Source organism: Ischnura elegans, chromosome 9 (genome assembly GCF_921293095.1).
Source record: "Ischnura elegans chromosome 9, ioIscEleg1.1, whole genome shotgun sequence".
NCBI lineage: Eukaryota > Metazoa > Arthropoda > Insecta > Odonata > Coenagrionidae > Ischnura > Ischnura elegans.
Genome location: NC_060254.1, coordinates 78,898,775 through 78,921,605, shown reverse-complemented (window position 1 = coordinate 78,921,605; position 22,831 = coordinate 78,898,775). Strand labels below are relative to the sequence as shown.

At 39.0% G+C, this 22,831-nt stretch overlaps 1 protein-coding gene across 1 annotated transcript in view; it reads right to left on the bottom strand.

Moving 5' to 3' along the window:
- The window catches only part of LOC124164884, an 889,966-nt gene that overhangs the window by 68,404 nt on the left and 798,731 nt on the right, over positions 1-22,831 (bottom strand). The window contains exon 6 of the mRNA XM_046542109.1: positions 1,768-1,926. Coding sequence (XP_046398065.1) covers positions 1,768-1,926 — 159 coding nt within the window. The remainder of the gene's footprint in view (positions 1-1,767; positions 1,927-22,831) is intronic.

Genomic DNA, 22,831 nt, shown 5'->3' with positions numbered 1-22,831 from the left:
TAGGCTTAATTACCAACCCACTTTTATGTGAACGGCCTATTGCTATGCACGATAAAAACTTGATTCGTCGATTTCGACGGGATGAAACGTTCTCCGAAGACATGAAAATGGAATGAAACACTATCAGAACACACCGAGGTAAGATTGAAATAAAATACAATCCACTCTCTAGGCCTGGTCACTCGATACTCTAGAATATTGAATATTTTCTACATTATTCACTAACTCTTGCTTTACTTTGTGGTATTCCATTATGAGTTTTCCTGGATATACACAATTACAGCGGTGGTCTGAGAGCAACGCAATGAGGCCACGCCTACTGTTTGTTGATTGGCAAAGGCAAAGCGACACGTCGAGAGACTTTCCCTCCCCTCAATTCCACTTGCTTTGGCCACACCAGCTCACCCGCAGAGATAAAATGAACAGAGTGTAGATCCTTGCTGAGCAACTTAGGGGCGCAAAAGGTCATAAAAAAACTGAACCGAGGTTTTACAGGGGGTCGGAACCCTCGGGGTACGCATGACGTGATATCACGTCATCAGCACCAGGGGATAGCGCATCATGACGTGATATCACGTCATACCGCACTCAAGGTGTTAAGAAGATTCAGGGAGTCTCCCCTCCCTCCACGTACTTCCGTCTTCAATTCTCAATAAGGCCTTCTCCCCTTCATTCTATCTAAAAATCCTATTCTCTTCCTTCCTCCCCTTAGTTTTCCCAACATCCCCTCCCCGCTCAGCACTCGCCCCATGCATACCTTTTGTCTCCACCGTATCTCATCTAGATCACCCATTCTTCTCCACACCCACATCTCGGATCTTGTCTTTTCTCGTCCTATATCAAGTTGAATGTCTTTTGTTTATATTCATGTTTAGCCTAATTCTTATTATTATTGTTATTTTTATTGATACACATGTGAGTAAATGGTCAACTAAATTTATAATTGTGCTAAATCACAGTGTTATCCTAATGTTATGGTTTCTTTAAAAAATGTTTGTTTGACATAATTGTCATAACGTATTATCACCTTAAATTCTTGTAATTAGTGTTTTATATCTAAGTGCGATTATTTATTTTTTTGTTAAAAATATTGTATTGTTTTTTTTCATGCTCTTGCCGATCTGCACTGGTTGCATTTGTCTGTAATTATATTATTTACTTTTTTACTTCTCTTTATCTACCAAGTTGGAAATGTAGAAAGCTAATTTTATCATGGGCCCCAGTGCCTACGAAAATAAACGACATTATTATTATTATTATTATTATTTTGTGAGTGCCCATAATTCTGCACCCCTTGGCCGGCGCTTATTTTGCAAAACTGATCCGGTTGAAGAATTTGTGATGTCAAAATGTGCAAATTGGCTAGAAAAAATTACATGAAATTTTCAGGTTCGTGCTACACCGGACAGCCTGAAGGCGCCTTTAGGGCCTAATTGTATTAATTTTGAATGCTGAGCTTTTCGACCCGGATAAAGCGTTTCCTTGGGTAATCATGATAGTGTATAGCTCTTTGGGCAAAAGTTTCAACCACTTTGTCGCATCTAGATTCTGCAACACCTAATTTTGAGTTGTTTAAACCCACCGCCACCGAGGCCGGCAATTATAGCTTTATTGATTACTTTTTAAAATCAGTTATTTGCACTTTGATTACTTTTTGTGCGAATTGACTGCAATGGCCCCATTTAATTTTTCTCTAAGTACTTTTACAAGCACTGAATGTGATTACAGTTTCCATTGGGGATGAGGGCGCGTGCGATGGGTACTCACTTTTCCATGCGCCAAGTGGGATGATGGACCCGTCGGACTTCCTCCACTCAACCTCCGGCCTTGGCACTCCAGTGGCTGCGCACCGCAGTCGTACATTGTCTCCTTCACGCACCACGATCGGTCGACTCGAGTAACGCGTCACCCCTGGGCCCTGCAGACCTGCAAAATGTAAATAGAAAGATGAAACTATCAAGCGGAGTCAATATCCCCCACGAGGACAGGCGCGCACTAGCGCGACCACGACCACGGCCGCGACCACGATAGATCTCTGTCGCACACCTTCCGACCAGAGCACGACCACGACCACACCACGATAGCAAAACACATTCACCATCCACTTGCTCAATCGGTATGGTCGGGTCGGAGTGAAGTCACTGCGCAGTGAAGGCAGTGCAGAGTCAGTGCGCGGCGCGCCATTAGAATGTGTGTAATTTCTGGCCGCAACGACCGCTGAGTCGGGGACGACCAAATTCAAAAATTTTGGTCGGACGACTCGGGTCCGACCAACGAGTCGCACTTGGCCTAGTGCGCGTCGCTCCATTTGTTGCAATGCCAAAACTGGTCGTGTGCCACTGGTCGTGGTCGTGGTCGCGCTAGTGCGCGCCTGCCCTTACTACCACGAATAGCGAACTAACCCTTCACATGTTATCATCCTATTAGAATGATAAACAAAGACACAGTATTACCCAATGATTCTATTTTAACAGCTTATAGCACGTGTTTCGATCATCATCAAGTACTCATCATGAATGACTATTTGATATGTTCTTCCTCGATATTTCTCCGTAAAAAGTTGACCTAAGCTATTAGAAGTTATAAAAATAGATTGATTTTTTAAAAGTATTGCTTTCCAAACAAATGCCTTGTACAACATTGAATGAAATCAAGGTCGGAGGTTAAAATAAGTGTACGATCGCTTCAACTAATAGTTTTTTCAGTATTAGTTAAATTGTTTAATGAATATGTTTTAAATTTTATGCAAATGTTTGTCGACGAAGATCATGCAATTGTGTTACTGTTTTTATGGTGGGTAAAACTATTTGTGTTTCGAGCCGGAGTGCAGCGAACTAATTAGAAAACCGCTGAAGACACTATTACTACTAACATATCTACAAGGTGTTGAGGCTATTCTTCCTTCGTCGGGGCAATAGTCCTGAAGTTTTGAACGACTCCCATTCGCACTATCTGCAAACAAATACGTCATATGACTTGCCAACACCAAGTTTTAATAAACGAGGATTTTTCTTTAGGTGTTAAAAACTTACAACTGTTTGTCAAAAATATTCAAAGAGAATAAGAACATCTATATCTTTCTAAGGCAGGTGACACTCTGGCTATTTATCAGCAAAACTTTTATAATAAATATTTCATAGAAGCATCTCCAAAACATATTTCTAGCTTTGTTAATTCTATTTCTAAATCTCGTGAATCATAATTCTAGTCAGGGGCGCAGCGAAGAATTAAGGCTAGAGGTTTTTAGGCACAAATAATACTTAGGGGTGTGGGGTATTGCAGACCCGCCAGGGTAAGAAGGAGTTGCGAGGGCGAGGGCCCTCCTTTAGAAACATTTTAAGAATAATTGTTCAAAATGACGAGTTTTACGGCCTTCTGATGGATATTTGATTCATCCTTACACTATCTATAAGCAATGCTGATCCAAATTAGTAAAATGGCTTAAACTTAAAAATTTCTCTGAGCTCTGGGGGTTTAATCCCCAAACCCCCCCTTGCTACGCCACTGGTTCTAGTAATTTGTTTCTATTTACTTTATCATTCGTGAGTATTTTGCGATTACGAAAGGTGATCTCACTGATAATCAAAAGCCTCTGAGGTTACCTAAACCTCAAAAACTGTTTGTTTCTTTTTTACAACAAAAATTTTTTATGGATCAATGAAAATATTACATCATCATTATTCGTTGGCTTAAAATTATTGTCTTTGGCGCAGTTGAAAAATGGTGGACCCAGGTTTTCATAAAAGTTTCGTGTTAATCATAGAAAAATGGACTTGGACGGACAATGATATATTTATCACCACAATTTCAGCGAAGCCAACATGTAAAGTGTTGATGAAATCGACGGCGACCCCCAAAAAAAAGTCCTTTCCGAGTGGCCCAGTCCACAGCGACCAGATTTATGAGCCTTTCACAAGTTTGTATCCGAACTCAGCCCACTATGGATTGGTAACTTAGTTTTGGTAGGTGAGAGTAGTACTCACTCCATACCTAGTCTCATAAGTTCGAATTCACGCATTGGAGCTACAGGGTCCACTTACATCCGCAATACGCACACTAAGTATATGTCCGCAAGCTTCCGGGATACGATCCCGGGACCAATCTGTCACAAGCTGCTATACCCACGTACTTAATAAGCTCTTCCCTCCAGCCTGTCAATGATTAAAACCAAGATGTATGCTTATTAGGTATGCCTGAGATAAGACCGCTCGTGTTCTATGGAGCAAATATGTGAACCCTGTTAAAAATTAACATGCTCTTCGCACATTTGCCAGGAAATGCTTGAAAAAAATACATAAGGTACAATAATCACTAAAATTGAAAGCATAATTTGATAAATAGGAAGTATTATGAGAAAAAATATACAAAGATATTTGTCAACATTCAACGGTTAGCCTGACAACGTCAAGTGGAAAGATTAAGCTAAGAAAAACTAGGAAATAAACTAGCATCACTGAAAAAGATGAAGATGACGGAAGACATAGGGATCATTTCAGGGGAATTCTGTTTGCCTAGATGAAAATGTAAAGGAGTGCTGCATCACTTATCTCCTTTGTCATTTGAAAACAACCGTAATCCACTGCGAGACATAGGACAAACGCAGAAAAAACTGAAGAGAGGCAGAGATGGGAAATATTATTTTTATTCCGGTCGAGTTTTTTTTGATGAATCGACGGAAGGAATTCCCTCTACGCGAAATCTAGTGACTATTTGTCTAAAACAGGCGCAAGTGAGGTCATTATTAGACGCCTGAGTACCTGGCAACGTCAGTTTCCTCCGAATGTGGAGGAAATGGAAAGAGATTTATCTTCTCCATAAATTTGAGAAGTGGGTATTTTTCCAGGAAATTCGTCGCCAAGATGGAAAAAATATATTATCAAATGCCACACACTGAGAGAAAGCGACAAAGGACAAAAATGGTGACTATTAATTTTTTGCTAAAAATGTGATTTCGACAAAAAAATTGAATACTTTGTTACGAACGTGCAAATTGGTTATTGTCGGACGAATTACTTATATTATGCCTGGGTAGTGCCTTTAAACAAATCCACTGAATTCACTGATACAGCTCTAAAAGCAATCACTCGTATTATAGCTGGAGTATGTCGTTGTTTAGCTTATTTCCCTATACCTGCCGAACTGAATAAACAATCTTGGAGGCACTTTTACATCTACATGATGTGTACAGCCTGTCATGCAACAAGGCAAAATGTAGCTTTGGCGATGATTGGAAAATCTTCTGTGACACTTCTGAAATGAATACCCTTTCCGAGTAACCTCAAGAGATAGCAGTGCCAAAAACTCATCAACAGTGAGGCTCCAACGTCGTATTTCGACACGGGTTCTCCTTGCCCTCAAGAGCATTGGCTGCTGATTGAGACAAACGTGCCTCCGATACCTAGAGTGACAGAAAATATCATCAGGGATTGACTGCGGAACTGATTTATGACAGGAAAGAAGACGAAAATAAGGCGCAGGAAAAACAAGCGAATGTAATTCGGCGTGGACGAATAGCAGCATTGATATTAAGGTATGTACAAAAAGAATACACATTGATTTCTCACTTGTGCTCTGTAAAAGCTTCCATCACCATGTTTTCTTCTATTTACTCATGCCTTCCATTTACACTGACCCCTAAAGATGATATTAACGCAGTCAATCCTTGATAATAAAGCTGTGAGACAATCTTATATAACCTAGAATGCGAAAATTATAAAGTAACCACGGATACGCATGAAAGTCTCAAAACATTAATAAAATGACTCGCTAGTAACTTGAAGTTGGTATGAATGTGATGAATACTAAAAAACTTTCGAAAAACTAAAATTTGAAAACCCTAAAATATAATTAGGATGTTTTTTACGATAAAAAAATAATCCAAGCTCTTAATCCTAACACAAAGAGATATTTTACTTCAACACGAATGAAAGGACAGGAGGCGGGAAATGCAAAGATGTTGGAACAACAGCTGATTTGTCTCTGTGAATATTTCCAGAAGGGGAAAACGGGACGAAAAACGAAAAAACTTCGATTCCTCTGTGGTGGAAAATATATATGAATTAATTGAAATTCTCGAAAGCTTTTCGTGTAATTCTACTCTCGTAAAATCAGAGGATCGACTAGAGTAATTGAAACTTTATTCAAAGTATTGCATGGAAGAGTCACCATGTAACACAAAACTCTTTGGTCTAAATTATATTCTACCATGAAAGAAGATAACTCGATGATATAAATGGTAAGATACCTGACTGGCACTTGGAAGATACAGAAAAAAGCCTTACTCGCAATAATCTGACAAGATTCACTAAATTGTCCAGAATGACTACACTGTAAACTTTGATCATTTATTGAGGTTGAGAACAATTCTATTCAATGCTGATAAGAGGATCAGCATGCACTATATTTAAAACAGAGCTGGTTCCCGACAAGATGAAGAAAAACTCGTAGAGCAGGCATGGAGATGGAGACGAAAAGTGAATAAATTAAGTCATTTTGGAGGAGCTGAGAAGAAAGATGAAAAATTTGGTCGTCCTTCCCGCTGAATTTCCCTCAACCCCCACGGAGACGTCAGTCAAACGTCTGGGAAGAAGATGTGGAAATGAAAGAAACGCACGGATCAGAAAAGATAAAAAAAAGAGTGAGATGATGGAGGAGAGTAATATGAGTGGGTGGGGGGAAGAAATAATAAGATAAGTGAGTGGCAGGGGGTGTCTCCTTATTCGATCCACTTCACACGCCTGGAGGGAGTTGATGTCCCCCATCTCCGCTGATCAGCAGAACGAGCGATGGGACGGTAAATTAAGTGAGGGTGGCTGAGGGGGAAGATGAGCGAATGCCTTTCGGGGGCGGGACGTTGATTTACGACCAGGGGGGGATGCTCTCCGATAGATGGCCGATTCCTGGAATCTTCCAACCGCCTCTTCACTCCACTATCTTCTCTTGGAACATATTTTGTTACCTCTCGTGTTCCTAAGAGTGATAGAATACGGCGCCATAAAAGGTGCACTACACGCAATGAACGGTAAACCCTTTCTAACCCAGAGCTACTTCTGGAAGAAATCAAATTTCAGGATTTTTCATTTTGAAAACTTGAAAATTTTGCGCTCAATCATAATTATCTTGGCAGCTAAATATTTCGTAATTAAAATTTACACCACAAAATAATGCGTAGTTTAGACATTTCCTTAATAGAGCTGAAAATGTATATAATTTTGATGTTGCTTAGAAGCAACATTGGGTTATAATGGGTTAAAAAGTAACAGGTTACTGTGTCCTAAATTCATTATAATATAGTTCAATGCTTTAGCTTCATTTTTTATGGTTTTTCTCGAGTTTATAATTTTACATAGCCATTTTTACATATTTTATACGCAAGGGATGCGCTAAATAAGCATTAATATTCTGCAATGAACAAAAAAGTAGATGACATCGCAGTCAGATTTTTATTTAAAGCTGAGAACTGGTCTTCCAATTGCGGGGTAATATATTTTTCATTAAGAGCCAAGAAATGATATGGTTATTTTTTCATTTGCTTTTTCTCAGTTTTTCTGGGAACACATCATTTTTCTGGGACAGATTTCCTGGGAGAGAATTATTTCAGAGGTGGAATAAGCCATTATATAGCTTCCTAAAGAATATGGTGCAGAGATAAAAGAGGATATCGTCTGCATTCTCCGAACTGCCAAGCCACCAAAATCGAACTTGTCATCTGCCGAGATCTCTCGCTAAACTCTGGAGCGATGAGAACGTCCTCATACTACAAGCAGACAAAGGAAGCGCTAAAGTCCCTATGTTTCGAGAGGACTACATGAAAAAGTCGGCAGCTAATATCAGCAGCTAAAATCGGACCCAACCACCAAGGTAAAACGGCAAGTTAAGGAGCTGGTGAAGATATCTTCCATTCCTTAAGAGACGCAACGGCCAAAACCACCGTGGTTGTATGGGCTGCCGTAGATCCTCAAGGACAGAGTTTCACTGCGGCCAATAGTGAGTCAGATAGGTGCCCTCACTTACCATTTATCAAAGTTCCATTTGGAACTATGAAAAAGTAGGAATAAAAGTTAATAATCGTGTAAAAGTTGCTTTGTTATTACGTTTATAATCGTGTGAAAGTGTTTATTTCCATGGAAATTCCATATGGAAAAATTCCACTCCATCATAATTGGTTCTGCTGATGTTTATCAAAGTTCCTATATCAGTCGCTCCAACAATATGCCGACCCCCGAACGGTATAAAAAATTTCACCAAATTCGTCCAAGACCGAATTCCCAAAAATACGGATGAAAATCACTGATGCCAGAAAATGTTATATTATTTACGTGAGTCTTATGGAGCCGTTGAGAGAGATGGTAACGTAAAAAAATGTTCAGAAGGCACGCGAGGTGATTGAGCTGGTGTTATTAGTAAAAAAGGGATCGGTGAAGGCATAATGACACAGCCGAGAAGGAAAACGATGATTGATATGGGAGAGGAAATTCTAAACTACAAAACTTGAAGATCAGGTGGCGTGCGAAAGAGATTAGAGAAAGTTTCAAACTCCGAAATGGCAAGATAAAAGTTTGTTCTCATTCTTGAATCCACTCACTTGATTAGTTTTTTTCTTACTTTTGTTTGGGACGCAGGAGACCATCGACGTAAGCTGTGAGACAATCTTAGATAACCTAGGATGCGGAAATAATAAGGCAACCACGGATATGCATGAAAGTCTCAAAACATTAATGAAATGACTCGCTAGTAACTTGAAGCTGTTATGAATGTTATGAATACAAAAAAATATTCCGAAAAACTAAAATTTGAAAGCCCTAAAATATAATTAGGATGTTTTTTTACGACAAAAAAATAATCCAAGCTCTTAATCCTAACACAAAGTGATATTTTACTCCAACACGAATGAAACGACAGGAGGCGGGGAATGCAATAATGTTGGAACTACAGCTGATTTGTCTCTGTGAATATTTCCAGAAGAGGAAAACGGGACGAAAAACGAACAAAAATTCGAGTCAATCAATTAATATACTCATCATAACACAACGTAAATTTAAAATAGATGGTTGGAGTAGTTTATTTTAATAACTTTTCTAACATTCGAAGATAATAGAACCACAGATGGAGACGATTAAACCATTAGTGCACAGAGACGCGCGTATATAATTTTTTCTGGGCTCTAATTGACTTGCGCTACATTTTGATACTATATTAAGTTCAAATGGGTGTCTGTCTTCACCGCCCCGCTAATATTTTAGTTGACTCCTTGAATTTATCGACTTGAGAAGCATTTATGTGAGACATGGCATTGAAAGAATTTTCAGTCACCCGTACGGGGTAAGTAAATTATTTTTTACTGTAATATTTTGCTCAGTATTATGATAACTTTTTTCTCATTTTTCTTCTAAAGGTTGATTTTTTTATTTTCTTTATTATCAAGTTTTTCTGTACTTTTTTGAATCTGTAATCAACACTGAAAACTGACCGCCCGATACATCGGAATGGCTGTATTATTTAAACTTTTGATTTAAAAAAATTAAAAATTGCAGAGAAAAGTTAAAATGAACCTTATTAACCGGAATAATTAATTTTGAAATGAATATTTGACAAAAATAACTTTATGCACTGATGGGTTAAAACTGATTCATTGTAACATACTCTTTCTCTCATAAATAAAGTCCGATCGCATTATTCGGATGAACTGGGAGGCGAAGTTTTACAGTGGCTATCGATGCTAACCTGGCGTGTTTGGCATGTGTGTGAGCAGAACTCCAATGTTTCGTGTGGGGAGCGGAAGTTGGACGAGGTGAGGGAAAACTTTTCCGTTTTATGATCCCAGGCATGGCGTAGGTGGACTTCTAACTGGTGGCCGAGGAAAAAGAAAGGCGTGGGCAGATAAGAGATACCTAACCACCAGTTGAATTCCTCCTGGCTTCTTCGACCATCCCAATGAGATATCATTTCACAACACGAAACGAAAAACATAGAAAGTAACGCCCGTACTCATAGATTTCGCAGTAAACGCACTTCCACTGCGAATGCTAAAATCTTTGCAGCTTACTGGTACAGGAGATTCCGGTTAATTGGGACATATCGGGACTTGTGCACTTTGCCCCAATTAAGCGGCTGCCCCAATTAGGCGAACTATCCTGTATATGGGCATAAAGAAACGTTAAAATGATGGAAAAAATACTAAATAATGTTTATAATGCAACATAAGTTTATTAAACTATTAATTTGATTAATAAATCAGCGAGTTAAGGTAATTCATTTCCATTTTTAACAATTATAGCAATTAAGTTAAAAATATTTTTCACAGCCTCGGGCGATGCTGAATGGATGTCTTTTAATAAGTCCTATTAAATAAAAGTACTATCTACTAAGTATAAATACTACCAACTACAAACCTGCGGATAGTATAACAACAAGAGCTTTCAAAATAGGGCAAGAATAGGAGCATTTGTGAAAAATAAGAGTAAATCAAAGGAGGAAAATGTAAAAAATTGTATTCTGAAAACAAAAATTTTTGATTTAGTTGCGAGTATAGAGTCTATGTCGCCGACTCATGGCCCAATAAAGCGGCATGCTGTCCCAATTAAGCGGAGAATAGGTACTCTGGGATATTCCTCTATTGGGTTCAGTTCTTAGGATCTGCCCCAATTAAGCGGCTGCCCCAAGTAACCGATGGACCCATTAAACGGAATCTGCTGTATTTAGTTACGTGACTTGGTCGTAATAGAAAAATTGTAGCAGAGCTTCTGAAGATGAGCTGTAACCAGACATAGGCACCTCGGAAAAAACGAAACGTTTAAAATATTTTTTTGAAATATTTAGAGATTGCATTCTTCGTTTTTTTCTGATTGGTTAACTATTTTCGGTTACTCTTGCCTCTCTAAGGCGTCAACCTATCTAGTCTCTTTAGGTCATGTTAAGAGTTTTAAATTAATACTTTATAGCAGAGAACAGCCTGAAGTCAAACTTTCTCATGATATGTCATAAATGCAGGTTTGGCTGCCATTGATGATTCGGAGATATTGTCTACGGTTAACAAAACAGTATAATTCATAAGAGATCCAAATTCTTCTTGAATGAAGAAACCGATTAGGGAAACCAGTTAAAAGGTAGAAACAGCACCGTCAACAAAATAATATGCCACTCAAGAGAATAATAATTTGATATTTTTACGATTAATAAATCATCGACGTAAAAACGGAGGATTCCATTGTGTCCGTAGAGAAAAGGTTTCATCTTTTGTACCCAGACGAATCTTTATTCTAAAATGCCGAAATGCTCCAACTACAAGTAGCTAAAAGGTTTTCCTAATTGGAGCTTATTTTTATATTTAATGGCTTGATTCTTTCAAGTCCTTTGATGTAACGAAATTGAAGTGTTCGAAGCAACTGACAATGAGAGTTGAATGGTGATTTTACGGACGTCACATTCAACATTGAAATTCACTACATATTTAAATATTCTTTTTGAAAAGTTATCCTCGGAAAAGGTAATATATCAGTTTTTAGGGTGCAGGAATAATGTAAACATTAATAATTAGGCAGCACGCCTTTCCATGTAAGAATGAAGTTCATTAAAGGAAAAAATCTTATTTGAACCATTATTGATCGGTTCTCCGCTTCTTTACGAAGCCTAATGGAATAAATAAAAAGAATACTAATGAAGCATACAATAGAGTGTGTACTTTATTACCAACTGGACGTGGCAATTAAATATACATTTCCAACAGTCACAGTTAAAGGGTAGAGCTTGTAATGAGGAAATAATTTCCTAGAATGAATATTAATTGCTTCTATAACCATCATGTTATAAAAGAAATAACCTTAACCCTGGTTTAGCATTCTATATCGAATGGGTAATAGTTAAGTAAATTTTGGACATTGATGCTATTAATGTGAAATTCGGGAGTTTTTTGTTTCAATTAGTTATTCATGTGATGAAGATCAAGCCATTCCTATTTTAAGGAGACAGGTCAAAAGGCGGCTTTTGACTATTAATTTGCATTCATAGGCACAATTATTTTTGACCCATTTTACTAAGATACCCGTAGTTTATCATTTTAGAATTAAATGTCTACTCCCGATTATCCTGAATACCGTAGAAAATCTCACCCAAAGCTACAGTAATTGAAATAAATTTAGCAAAGATTATAAAAGAAAAATGCAATTAATTAGAAAACATATAGAAGTCGCATGTGAATATAATGTACCAAATCAATTATTTGATTCCTCCATGAATTAATATTTGCAAAATGGCTGAAAATTACTTTTTAAGTCGTAGAGGTAACTTAAATTGCACGATTATTGGCGGATGAACGAGCTGAAATGACGAATTCTATTATTTGATGGGCGTTAAAAATTTTAGATTCATTTCTGAAGCAAGTAATGCGGTTTAATCATTTTTGGGGGAACACATGAATGACTAGATCACTGATATCATAAAAGTAACGTGCCACTTCAATTAATAAAATGAGGAATGAAACCTTAAAAAGAATATACTCCAATAAGACCTCTGCAGATGTTATTGTTTTTTTCTGATTGCAGCCATTCAATTATTTTAAGCCATGAGCAGCGTATATGAATCAGATTATTTCGCCGTCGGAAAATTTTAATGCCCGGTTTATCAAAGGATCTGGAGGAATTCCATACTTTGCTGTAGGGAATTCAAAGCGAAGGACATAATCGTTTTTTTTTAGTCAAAGGAATGGTAATTCCTCTTCCCATCCAAAAATTTTTGCGAACCAGGTCACGCAGTCTAAACTCCCGCGGATCAACTGCAATTAAAATTCTGGGCACATCCTTTCAAACGCTCACATTTTTCCCAACGATCACCGAGCCATTTAGATTCAAAGACTGATATGGAAGACACACACGCGACAAGTGAATCGTTTCCTAGCAAACAAACCCCGTCCGTGCCATCAAATCTTTCGCGATTAAAATATTACGAGCGACTACCGAGGCATATCTTGATGCCATTAACGTTGAAGCCGTTCTATCGTCGCCGGAATAGTTACAGGGCACGGAATTTACTGAAATAGCAAATGGTCTCTGAGGCAAAATGATAGAAGCCAAGGAAGTAACGAGGTAAAATAGATAACTGTCTCAATGTGCTCAAACTTTGCAGGATATATTATTTAAAAAAAATAGCAAACACAGGGATTCTGTTTCTGTTTTCGTAAAATATCTGAAAATATCTTTTATTCTAAAAAAATTATTGAATATAAATAATACATGAATGTCATCACATAAAATTATTTTCTTAAATACTTCGAGTGAGTGATTACTATTTCAAATTTTCTTCCAACTATTTTTCTCTGCCACTTGACGTTAAAATTAGGGTTGCAAAGACTTAGGTAGCTACTTGTGCTTATTTAACGATATATATTATCAGTACTACACACATATTACTCATTTAGCCGCTAGCCACATTCATATAATTTAAAATGATTTCAAGTTTCAAATAATTAACTACACCTGATATAATATCGATGTAAATAACAATATAGACAACAAATATTGAAGAGCATTTATCAAAATTTTTAACAGCTATTAAAGGAGGGATTCGGACTCCCATAAAAATATTATGAATCCATGATATTAATATTGTGTGCATGAAGAATTTTTTAATTATAGTCAAAATTCTCATTCACAAAATCATCATGCATATGCACTTTCCGAATTAACGACAAAGTCGATTGACACGTTAATGAAAATTTCTAACTGAAGGAAAGACCACAAAAGGGAGTTAACTCATCTCGCTGAAACGATTAAAAGTACTTACTGAGACAAATACGAAAGCAAATGAAAATTTAAATTCATTTTCTGCCCATTTTTGCGTTCCTTTCGCTCTTGGGATGTAAAGTCTGATCCATGTCCGCTAACGGGATTCCCATCAGTTAATTTTGTCTCCACGGAGAGAGAAAAAAGCATTTTCGCTGTTCATACAAAGTTTTAAAATTCATTTTTCCAAATTTGTATTAAAAAATACATTTTTCTCGGTGCAAGTTATTTTTTAAATTTAATATCACCACAACTTCATGATTGCACCGTAGTTGAAGCACGCGTTTAAATAAACCATGTCTCCATGCGATCAACGGTACTAACGCACCCAACTCATTTTAGAAACTTATACACTGCCGGTAAATGTTAAGCCCACGCTTGTAGCCCAATAAATTCCTTCTACGCGACGTCTTAAAATACATATTTCCCCAATCAAGAGCCGGGAATGGTTAGGCAAAGCATGAAGAAACATTCCTAGGAAAAAAAGTAGAGTGATGTATTACTACAGGGAAACTAACTATGTATTCTTTTGTCCTAGATAATTTCGCGAGGAAGAAAAAGATGTTTCCCAGATTTTCTGATCCCTTATAAAATTCAATGTTAGAGTACGACCGACACGGATTTTAATGAATCATTGTGTGGATATTTCCCTATATCCCTGATGAACAGAATAAAGTGTCACATCCATCAACGAAATATTTCAATAAACTCGATTTGGCTTTACTTTGTGAAAATCCATTCTGAACAATGAAAAGTTATGGTACTTTTTCACACGATTTATTCAAGACGACCGGTTTCGTCGCAGAGGCGACATCATCAGGTGCAGAAATCGTTATATTAACACTTATTAATTACAACTGCCAACTGATGATGTCGCCTCTGCGACGAAACCGGTCGTCTTGAATAAATCGTGTGAAAAAGTACCATTAATTTTTATTGTTCAGAACGAAATATTTTCTGGAATATACCAGTTTATTTGAAATCTCACGGCAGACTTCGACAGTCCCTTACATTCTTGCAATTTAGAGGAATTTTTAGAATCCACTACTTGTACTTCCACCAACATCATTTACCTTCTTCACTGTAATTTCTGCCCTGCTTTCTATATTGGCCAATGCACTACCCCTCTCAATCTCAGAATTAACAATCATCGCGCCTCCTGTTGTCCATCTTCCCCCCACTCCTCTCTACCAGTTCCTACACATTGTCTTTCACATGATTCCATTTTCAATCAATGCTACAAAGTATCCATTATTGCCTCCCTCCCTCCCACCGACTCCGCCCTCAACCTCCACACCCTCGAATTGGCTTGCATTTGGCACTTTCAAGCCAATAGCTTTCCAGGTCTGAACGTCGCATCCTAACCCCTATTCCGAACTCCCCCTCCCCATACACCTCTCCCCTTACCCCTCTTCTCCCTCTTCCAACCCTCTCCTTTCCTCACCATTCATACTTCAGCTGACGAAGAAGCCTGAAGTGCTTCGATAGCTTCGACGAGTTTATTTATTCAATGTGAGTGTTTCTTTTTTGTGTCTCTGTGTTTATCGATATTAACTTGAACTATTTATATATATATACTAGCTGACCCGGCGAACTTCGTACCGCCTAACAATCAATGAACTTACAGTTTACTTACACCATTTATAAATCAGGAGCGGCTGTATCGTTTTTAATCATGTTTAATTTATTATAATAAAATAAGGGTACAAATTCAATAAAACTACGTGAATGAGTACCAAAATTGCTTGTCAGAAAGACATTTTCTTTATTGAATCTACATAGGGTGAATCGGAGCACGTTTACGTGAATTTTTTCAACAAATTTTCTTATGTTTTAGCTTAAGAAATTTTGGGCATTTTGGTTTAATAAAGCAGTTCATGAAATAAAAATTATACGCATTCAGTTGTTGGCTATTTGCGTTATTAGCTGTAAAAAAATGTTTTTAGGTCCAAGTCTGTTGCATACACTTGGCCCATTCAGGGGGCAGGTTGACACGACCCCAGACCGACGCTTGACTGATGCTCTAAATCGTGCAAGAAAAGCCCCTATGAAGCAGCATTCGCATTAAATGACTTAAGGCGCGCCAGTTTTAGTATCTCTGTTTGGAAAAAATGCACTGCGTAAACGTACTGCATGCGTAAACGCACCACGGTGAGCCCTACACATTCGGGTTTAATGTCTTGCGTCAAGCACCTTCTGAGAAACAACAGTTTTTGTTTTGTTATCAGGCGCAAGATGAAGCGGATGAAGCTAAATAAATATAGCGAAGCAAAGCAGTGACGCAGCGAGGGGAGGTTTTGGGGGATAACCCCCCCCCCCCAAGAGCTTAGAGAATTTTTTTATGAAAGATTTTGTTATTAATATTTGGGGGACGGACAAAACAAAACATATTTAACTATTCACACAGCCGCAAAACCCACTATTTTGAACCATTTATCTCAAAAAATGTCTGAGGGAAGTGCCCCCACACTTCCCGCTTACGTTAGCGAGTTTTCTATACCCTACAGACCCGTGGTATCAGCTGCGCCCAAAACCCCCTATCCTAGCTACGCACTTGAAGCGAAGGATGAAATACAGAGGATGGTTTATCGACTCGTGAACATAGCACGCTAAATTGACCATGAGAAAATCATGGGTTTTCATTAGCACATGAGCACAAACAACACAAAAACTGAAAGAATGACCATGCGATTTTTTAATCGTTATCACGAATGCAACACGAATTGTAAATTGAATACGTTTTAGCTCAAAAGGGCATATGAGTTGAGATCATGGAATCTACGGAATGAGGACTTCCTAACCTTTGAATTTTCCTTTGAGTAAAGTTGCGTGAATCACATTCATCACCAATTTTTTTAATGATCAAACACGTTCCGTTGGATAGTTATGGTTGGTTTAGGCTTCGAAAGATCATCAGCACAGAAACTACATTTTTCTGTAAATCGTGCCTTGGTAAGCCAGGTACGTCCAAGGACTTAAAATATTCAGATAGATAGTTGGTGATTTCGTCTTCGTTTGTTACACATTTAAAAGATTCGAATCCATGCAGGGTACGAACTATTTGAATTTACCTCGTTTTAGTCATCCACATCTTCGTTCTTGCTCGCTAAATCAACCATCTTTGATTCTTTTGGTGATCAATCATATTCTGGAACTCTTTGTTGATGAGCAAACTACTCGATTCCTCGACAGGAACACGGACATTACCGTTTGTCAACAATTGCTTGGAGATTTGTTTACAAACACGGTAGTGAAGTGTCAACTCGAGCTGGGCCACGGCTGGGCTTACAATCAGCTCGAATTAAATTTAAAAAATGTAATTTCAATTTAATTAATATTTTGAATATATTTAGAAATTAAAATGTTATATTATTACTAAATTCAGTTATTAAAGTGGTAAAAACAAAACTAATTATTTAATTTGTAGTTTTGACCGACTTATCAATTGTTGTGTTACTATAACTCCTAAATGCATGTCCATAGGAAAGAGATGAATTTTTTTTGTGAAATTATCCTTTTTTTAATAACCTATATGTTAACCCCGCCTGTGACGAATCCAAAGAACCAAATCTCATTGAAATCGGTGCAGCCGTTCTCGAGTTATAAGTGTTCTAACTAACACGATTTTCGACTTTCTTTTATATATATAGAAGATATATATACATACTCTGTGGCATCGGACGCTTCGAATCGAGCTCCCGAAAAAAGCGAGTTTTTGTGTGGTTTTTTTACCTCCCGACCTACTTGCTACGTACTGTCGAGAGCGTAAAGTTTTCATCTTTCCATTGGTGTATAAATCATTATCGTACGCCTCATAGTATAATTTATATTAGTGTTTTTGTGTTTCTGTCAACTCGACTTGCAGTCGCCGGCGGACTCGCCACCTGCCGCCCGGGCTTTCGCCCGGTCGGATGCGGCGGACGAAACATCGCGATCAGATGATGTAGCCACATCTATCTACACTTCAATTCCAATCTCTAATACTACTCCTGCAATCATCTCTGCATGCAGCATGCCATCTACTCCACCTACTTCACCTAAGAAGACAGCGAAAGGTTCGCCAATATGCAAAATTAATCAACTTAATTGTCCTGATTATTCTTCTGACTCATTACCGCCAAGCACCGTCCTACGCCGGGAGCATGGAGCGCTCGTGGCTACAACGGCTGTACCGCTATCATCTGAAAATTTAAATACGGTAACTACATGTGCTAATAGTGAAAATATCACGAAAGTTATAAGCAGTGAAAATGTGCTCAGTCCAATTTCGAGTGTTGGAGGGGTGGGGGGAGCCAATCCCCTTTCCACAGCTGGGAGTACGTCACTCCAAGTGACCTTGAAGCCGGCTTCGCGAAGCATTGGCTATGCCTCGCTAACCACTGCAACCCCACCCCTGCCGCCTACTGCCCCCACCTCCCTTGTCGACGCATCGGACGAGCTCATCGCAAGACGGCCAACCGCTTCTCTATTTCTCTATTCTCCTCTACCGCTTCTGCAACTCAACGACGCCGCAGCTACGCATCTGCCGCCAGGCCGTATGACCACTATGGCGCTCCGTCGGCCGCGCACTACTCAACAGCGGCGAAAACTGTCTTCGCCTTCCAGACAAAGAAGATCGTTCCCTCGGATTCCGGTCCGAATAAAAAGAAAGGAATTATTTTATCTGCCATACCTGATACTTCCATTCACACTTACGTACTAAAACTCGGGGAAAAACTTGGAGGGGGGCATAACATTACGCATGCGACCAGACTGGCTCATCAAAGAATTTGTATTTATTTAAAAACGGAGGAGCTGGTCGAACAGTTTATTGCAAATTATGGTGGATTATCATTAATAATACCTGGGTTGAGGCAAGGCGAATGGTAACCCGCACCGAGAAAATAACACTGAAAAAAGTTCCTCCTGAAGTAAGTGATGCTGATTTGGCTGATATTCTTAGCCAAGCAGTGCAGATTGTATCCCCTTTTTACTCCCTTACCCTCGGCGTCAAAGATGACGGCTATAACCATATTGGTTCATGGAAAAGAACGGTATATGTAGTCAGGCGGGAAGGAATTGTTCTGCCTGATTCCTTCCTTGTCGAAATTGGAGATACACCGCACCGAATTTTCATTGAACATAATGACCACAGATGTAATACTTGCAATAAGCATGGTCATATTTCCAAAGATTGCCCACATTCCCTATTTTCACTGGCGGAAGCAGAAACCAACGAGGAGATTGATGCTACAGAGCGGCTAGAAATTCCCGCTCCACCCCCACCTCCTCCTGAACCACAATCCCTCTCCGTTTCGGGAATCGCACAGCTATCCACCATAAACCCTGACCCCGTGCCTTTGTCATTGCATGCAGAACCCTCAACCTCTAAAAATCTTCCTGGTCAAGAAAAGGAAAAAGATCCCCCTAGTATCACTGTTCAGTCACAATCACCTTCTCGTGACTTTATATCCGAGTCTCATGAGAGGGACTCTGATAGTCAATCTTTTTGCTCCCTTTCACTCCCTCTGAATGCTGAGGATCTTTATGATGATCCTGATATTGGCACAGCTTCTTTACTGGACAGGACGGGTAAGAGGAAGAATCCTGACGATCACCGAAGTACGAGGGAGGCCGGTGGATCGCCGCAGAGGAAGAAGGGGAGTAAAGTTAAAAATCCAGACTTTGAGGGTCTCAGACAGATTGAAGAGTTCTATTTTGAACATCCTGATTTCAGTTCAATACCCTATCCTCGATTAGAAAAATATTTATCCGGGGTAAAGCGGATGGATCCGCAAAGGAAGGCCAAAGAACTTCTCCTCGATGAGGAGGAACTGTTAAATACGTTAAAAGAAATAGTACAGGGGAAAATTGTGAAGGAACAAGCTTTAAAAAATAGACTTCACAGGCTTGTCAGTGCTTTGTCAATAGATAAGAGGTAACTACCCTTCATCGATTTTTACACACATTTATTTATTTATTTAATTTTTAACTATTTATTCATACATAGCACTAGGAATAGGAGAGGATGCATGAGATTACATTCATGACCTTGAATGTGCGTTCAGTACGGAGCCAATATAAGTGGGCTCAGTTGTCGTTGTTTATGAATAAGCATAATCCCGACATACTTCTCATACAAGAGGCAAACACTGACTTTCCCACAATGCCTTCATTGCCAAATTACACTTTTTACTTTAGCACACCTGTTATTCCTCATGTCGGTGTTGCCTTTGCGATTAAAAATAATATTGGAATATCCTCTCTTTCGACCAAGGTTATTTTCCCAGGTCATGCTCTGGGTTTATGTATGACCATAACGTATCCAGAACGTCATACGTTTTTGCTGGTGACTTATTATGGGCCTCATGATCAAGACCGTGCAGTAGAGCTGGTACATGAGGTGAATAGGTACATAGAGGCGGTCTATTCACAATCAAGAAACCATAACATTTGGGTTGTGGTAGGAGGAGATTTTAACTGTACCATGGCTCCTTCTATAGATAGATCATCTGGAATAGAGACACATGCTAGGTATGTCTCTAAATTGAGGCAGTTGATTAATAAACATCGACTCGTGGATGTTTGGCGAAGACTTAAACCTAATAAGCCTGGCTTCACCCATTTTTATCACCGAGGTGTACATACTGCATCAAAGTTGGATAGATTTTATATAACGGACACCAGAGTGCAGTCAGTGCATAAAATATGCATTGAATCTAGCTTTTCGGACCACAGAGCTGTGTCAATGCGCCTCATTATTTCAGATAGGAAGAAACATATTCCTTACTGGCGATTTGATAATGCTTTGCTTGAAAATGATAAATACTGCTCCTATGCAAAGCTTTTGATCAAATCAATAGCAGACACACAGGTCCATAAAAATCCATGCGTAGCTTGGGAGCTTCTCAAACAGGAGATAAAAGAGCATGCTGTTACTTACAAAAGAGGATTACGAATGAACTTATCCGCTGAGACCGAAGAAGGTTATTATACTCGTGAGGCTAAAGCCATTGTGGCAAGAGCCGGTTGGGAAAACATCATTACGAATGACACGCCCTCAGCGATACACCTAGCCAAATGGGCTTCTGGAACACAACCAAAGCCAATCCAGAAAATAAAGATTGATGGGCAGTGGGTTGAAGACCCAGAGATTTTGGCGGCTACCCTGCATACACATTTAAAAAATGTTTTTGGCTCAGAGTTAAATATCTCTGAAGACGTCTCAAGTCAAAATAATTTTTACTCTACTCTTGATGTGATCGAGGAAGATAACTCTTTTCACTTGGAAGCTACACTAGAACCCAATGAGCTATTTAACGCTCTCAGGGGTCTCAAGAAAAACAAATCCCCTGGAGTAGATGGCTTAACAACAGAGTTTTATTTAAAATTCTGGAGGGAATTAGAAAAACCCTTTCTCTCAATGTTGAATGCGAGCTTCGCACGTGGAAAATTGCCTCGATCTACATCTACAGCCTTACTTGTAATGATACCCAAGATAAAAAATGTTGAAACACTAAATGACCTAAGGCCTTTGTCAATCACAAATTGTGATTACAAAATCATTGCGAAATGTCTATCCAATAGGTTGTCTCAGGTAATTTCCACAATTATATCCGCCGAGCAATCCTATTGTGTGCCTGGCAGAACGATATTCGATGCAATTTCGACAACACGTGACATTATTCGATGCTATAACGAAAGTGGTGAACCTCTGGCTGTGCTATCCTTAGACCAGGAAAAGGCCTTTGATAAAGTCAATCATCAACATCTTTTTCGGGTATTTACCAAGAGTGGTTTTGGTTCTTCTTTTACTAATATGATACAGACCTTGTATAATGGTGCGGAATGCATGGCCAGGGTGGCTAATTGCATAACTGCTCCTTTTCCATTCAAAGTAGGGATTCGACAGGGCTGTCCCTTGTCAGGTCAGCTCTACTCTCTAGCTTTTGAGCCTTTCATCAGAAAGCTGAAAACTCACTTGCAACCAATTGAAGTAGGGAATTTTATAAAATCCAGAATTGTATGTAGCGTCTATGCTGATAACATTAATATTTTCATCACAAGGGAATGCGATTTCAATAAGGTATTAAGCATATTTAAGGCCTTTTCAAAAATTTCGGGTGCTAAGCTAAATCTCAATAAATGTAACGGTCTCTGGGTTGGTCGATGGAAAACCCGGGTAGACTGTCCTCTAGGCGTTGCATGGTCGACTAGAGGTTTGAAATGCCTTGGTGTCTGGATTGATACTGACCCCATACGCGGAGATGCTAAAGTTGAGGAGGAAATAGCTACGAAGTTAAAAGAGACAATGAACAGATGGAAAGTGAGAACCGGTTCAATGTCCTTGAGAGGGAGAGTACTGGCTTGTAACCAGTTTATTGCTCCAAGAATATGGCATGTACTTCAGGTTTTTACCCCGGGATCAGCCATGGTGAGGAGACTACAATCCTTACTGGTTGACTTCGTGTGGAATGGCAGGAAGCACTGGCTTCGTGCAAATGTAGTGACTGCACCCATTAACGAAGGCGGCCTAGGGCTCGTAGACTTGACCACAAAAATAATGGCATTTAGATTCCTTACAGCACAACGTCTATTATTAGAAAAGGATATCAGCCCTTGGAGAGCTCTTGCGTTGCAAAGAATGGAAGCAACCTCGGGCACTGGAAATGCTTACGCTCTCCTCTCTGGAGCGAAAACAATCTACCTTAATCAAACAAGTGACAATTATTACTATTCCCTTTTAGAGTCTTGGAAATCTTTTGATGTACAGCCCCTGATGCCAAGTAATGATAGAGGATCTGATCGACCTCGCTTGACTGGGTGGCCTCCCCCTGATTTAATGCCAACCTTCGTGTTTCACAGCAAGATACACAAATTATTTATGAAATTGCCTTTAGTCAAGCGAAAAGCGTACAAAGAAACATTATATATCAAAAGCTCTGAAACATGGCCTCTGAAATCGAAGGAAACTGATGAAAATGTGCAATGGTTAGGAATCAGAGGGTGGCCAACCCTTGGTCTAGACGCTGATGTGTCGTGGAGACTCTGCCATGGTGCGTGGGCGGATGGTGTGT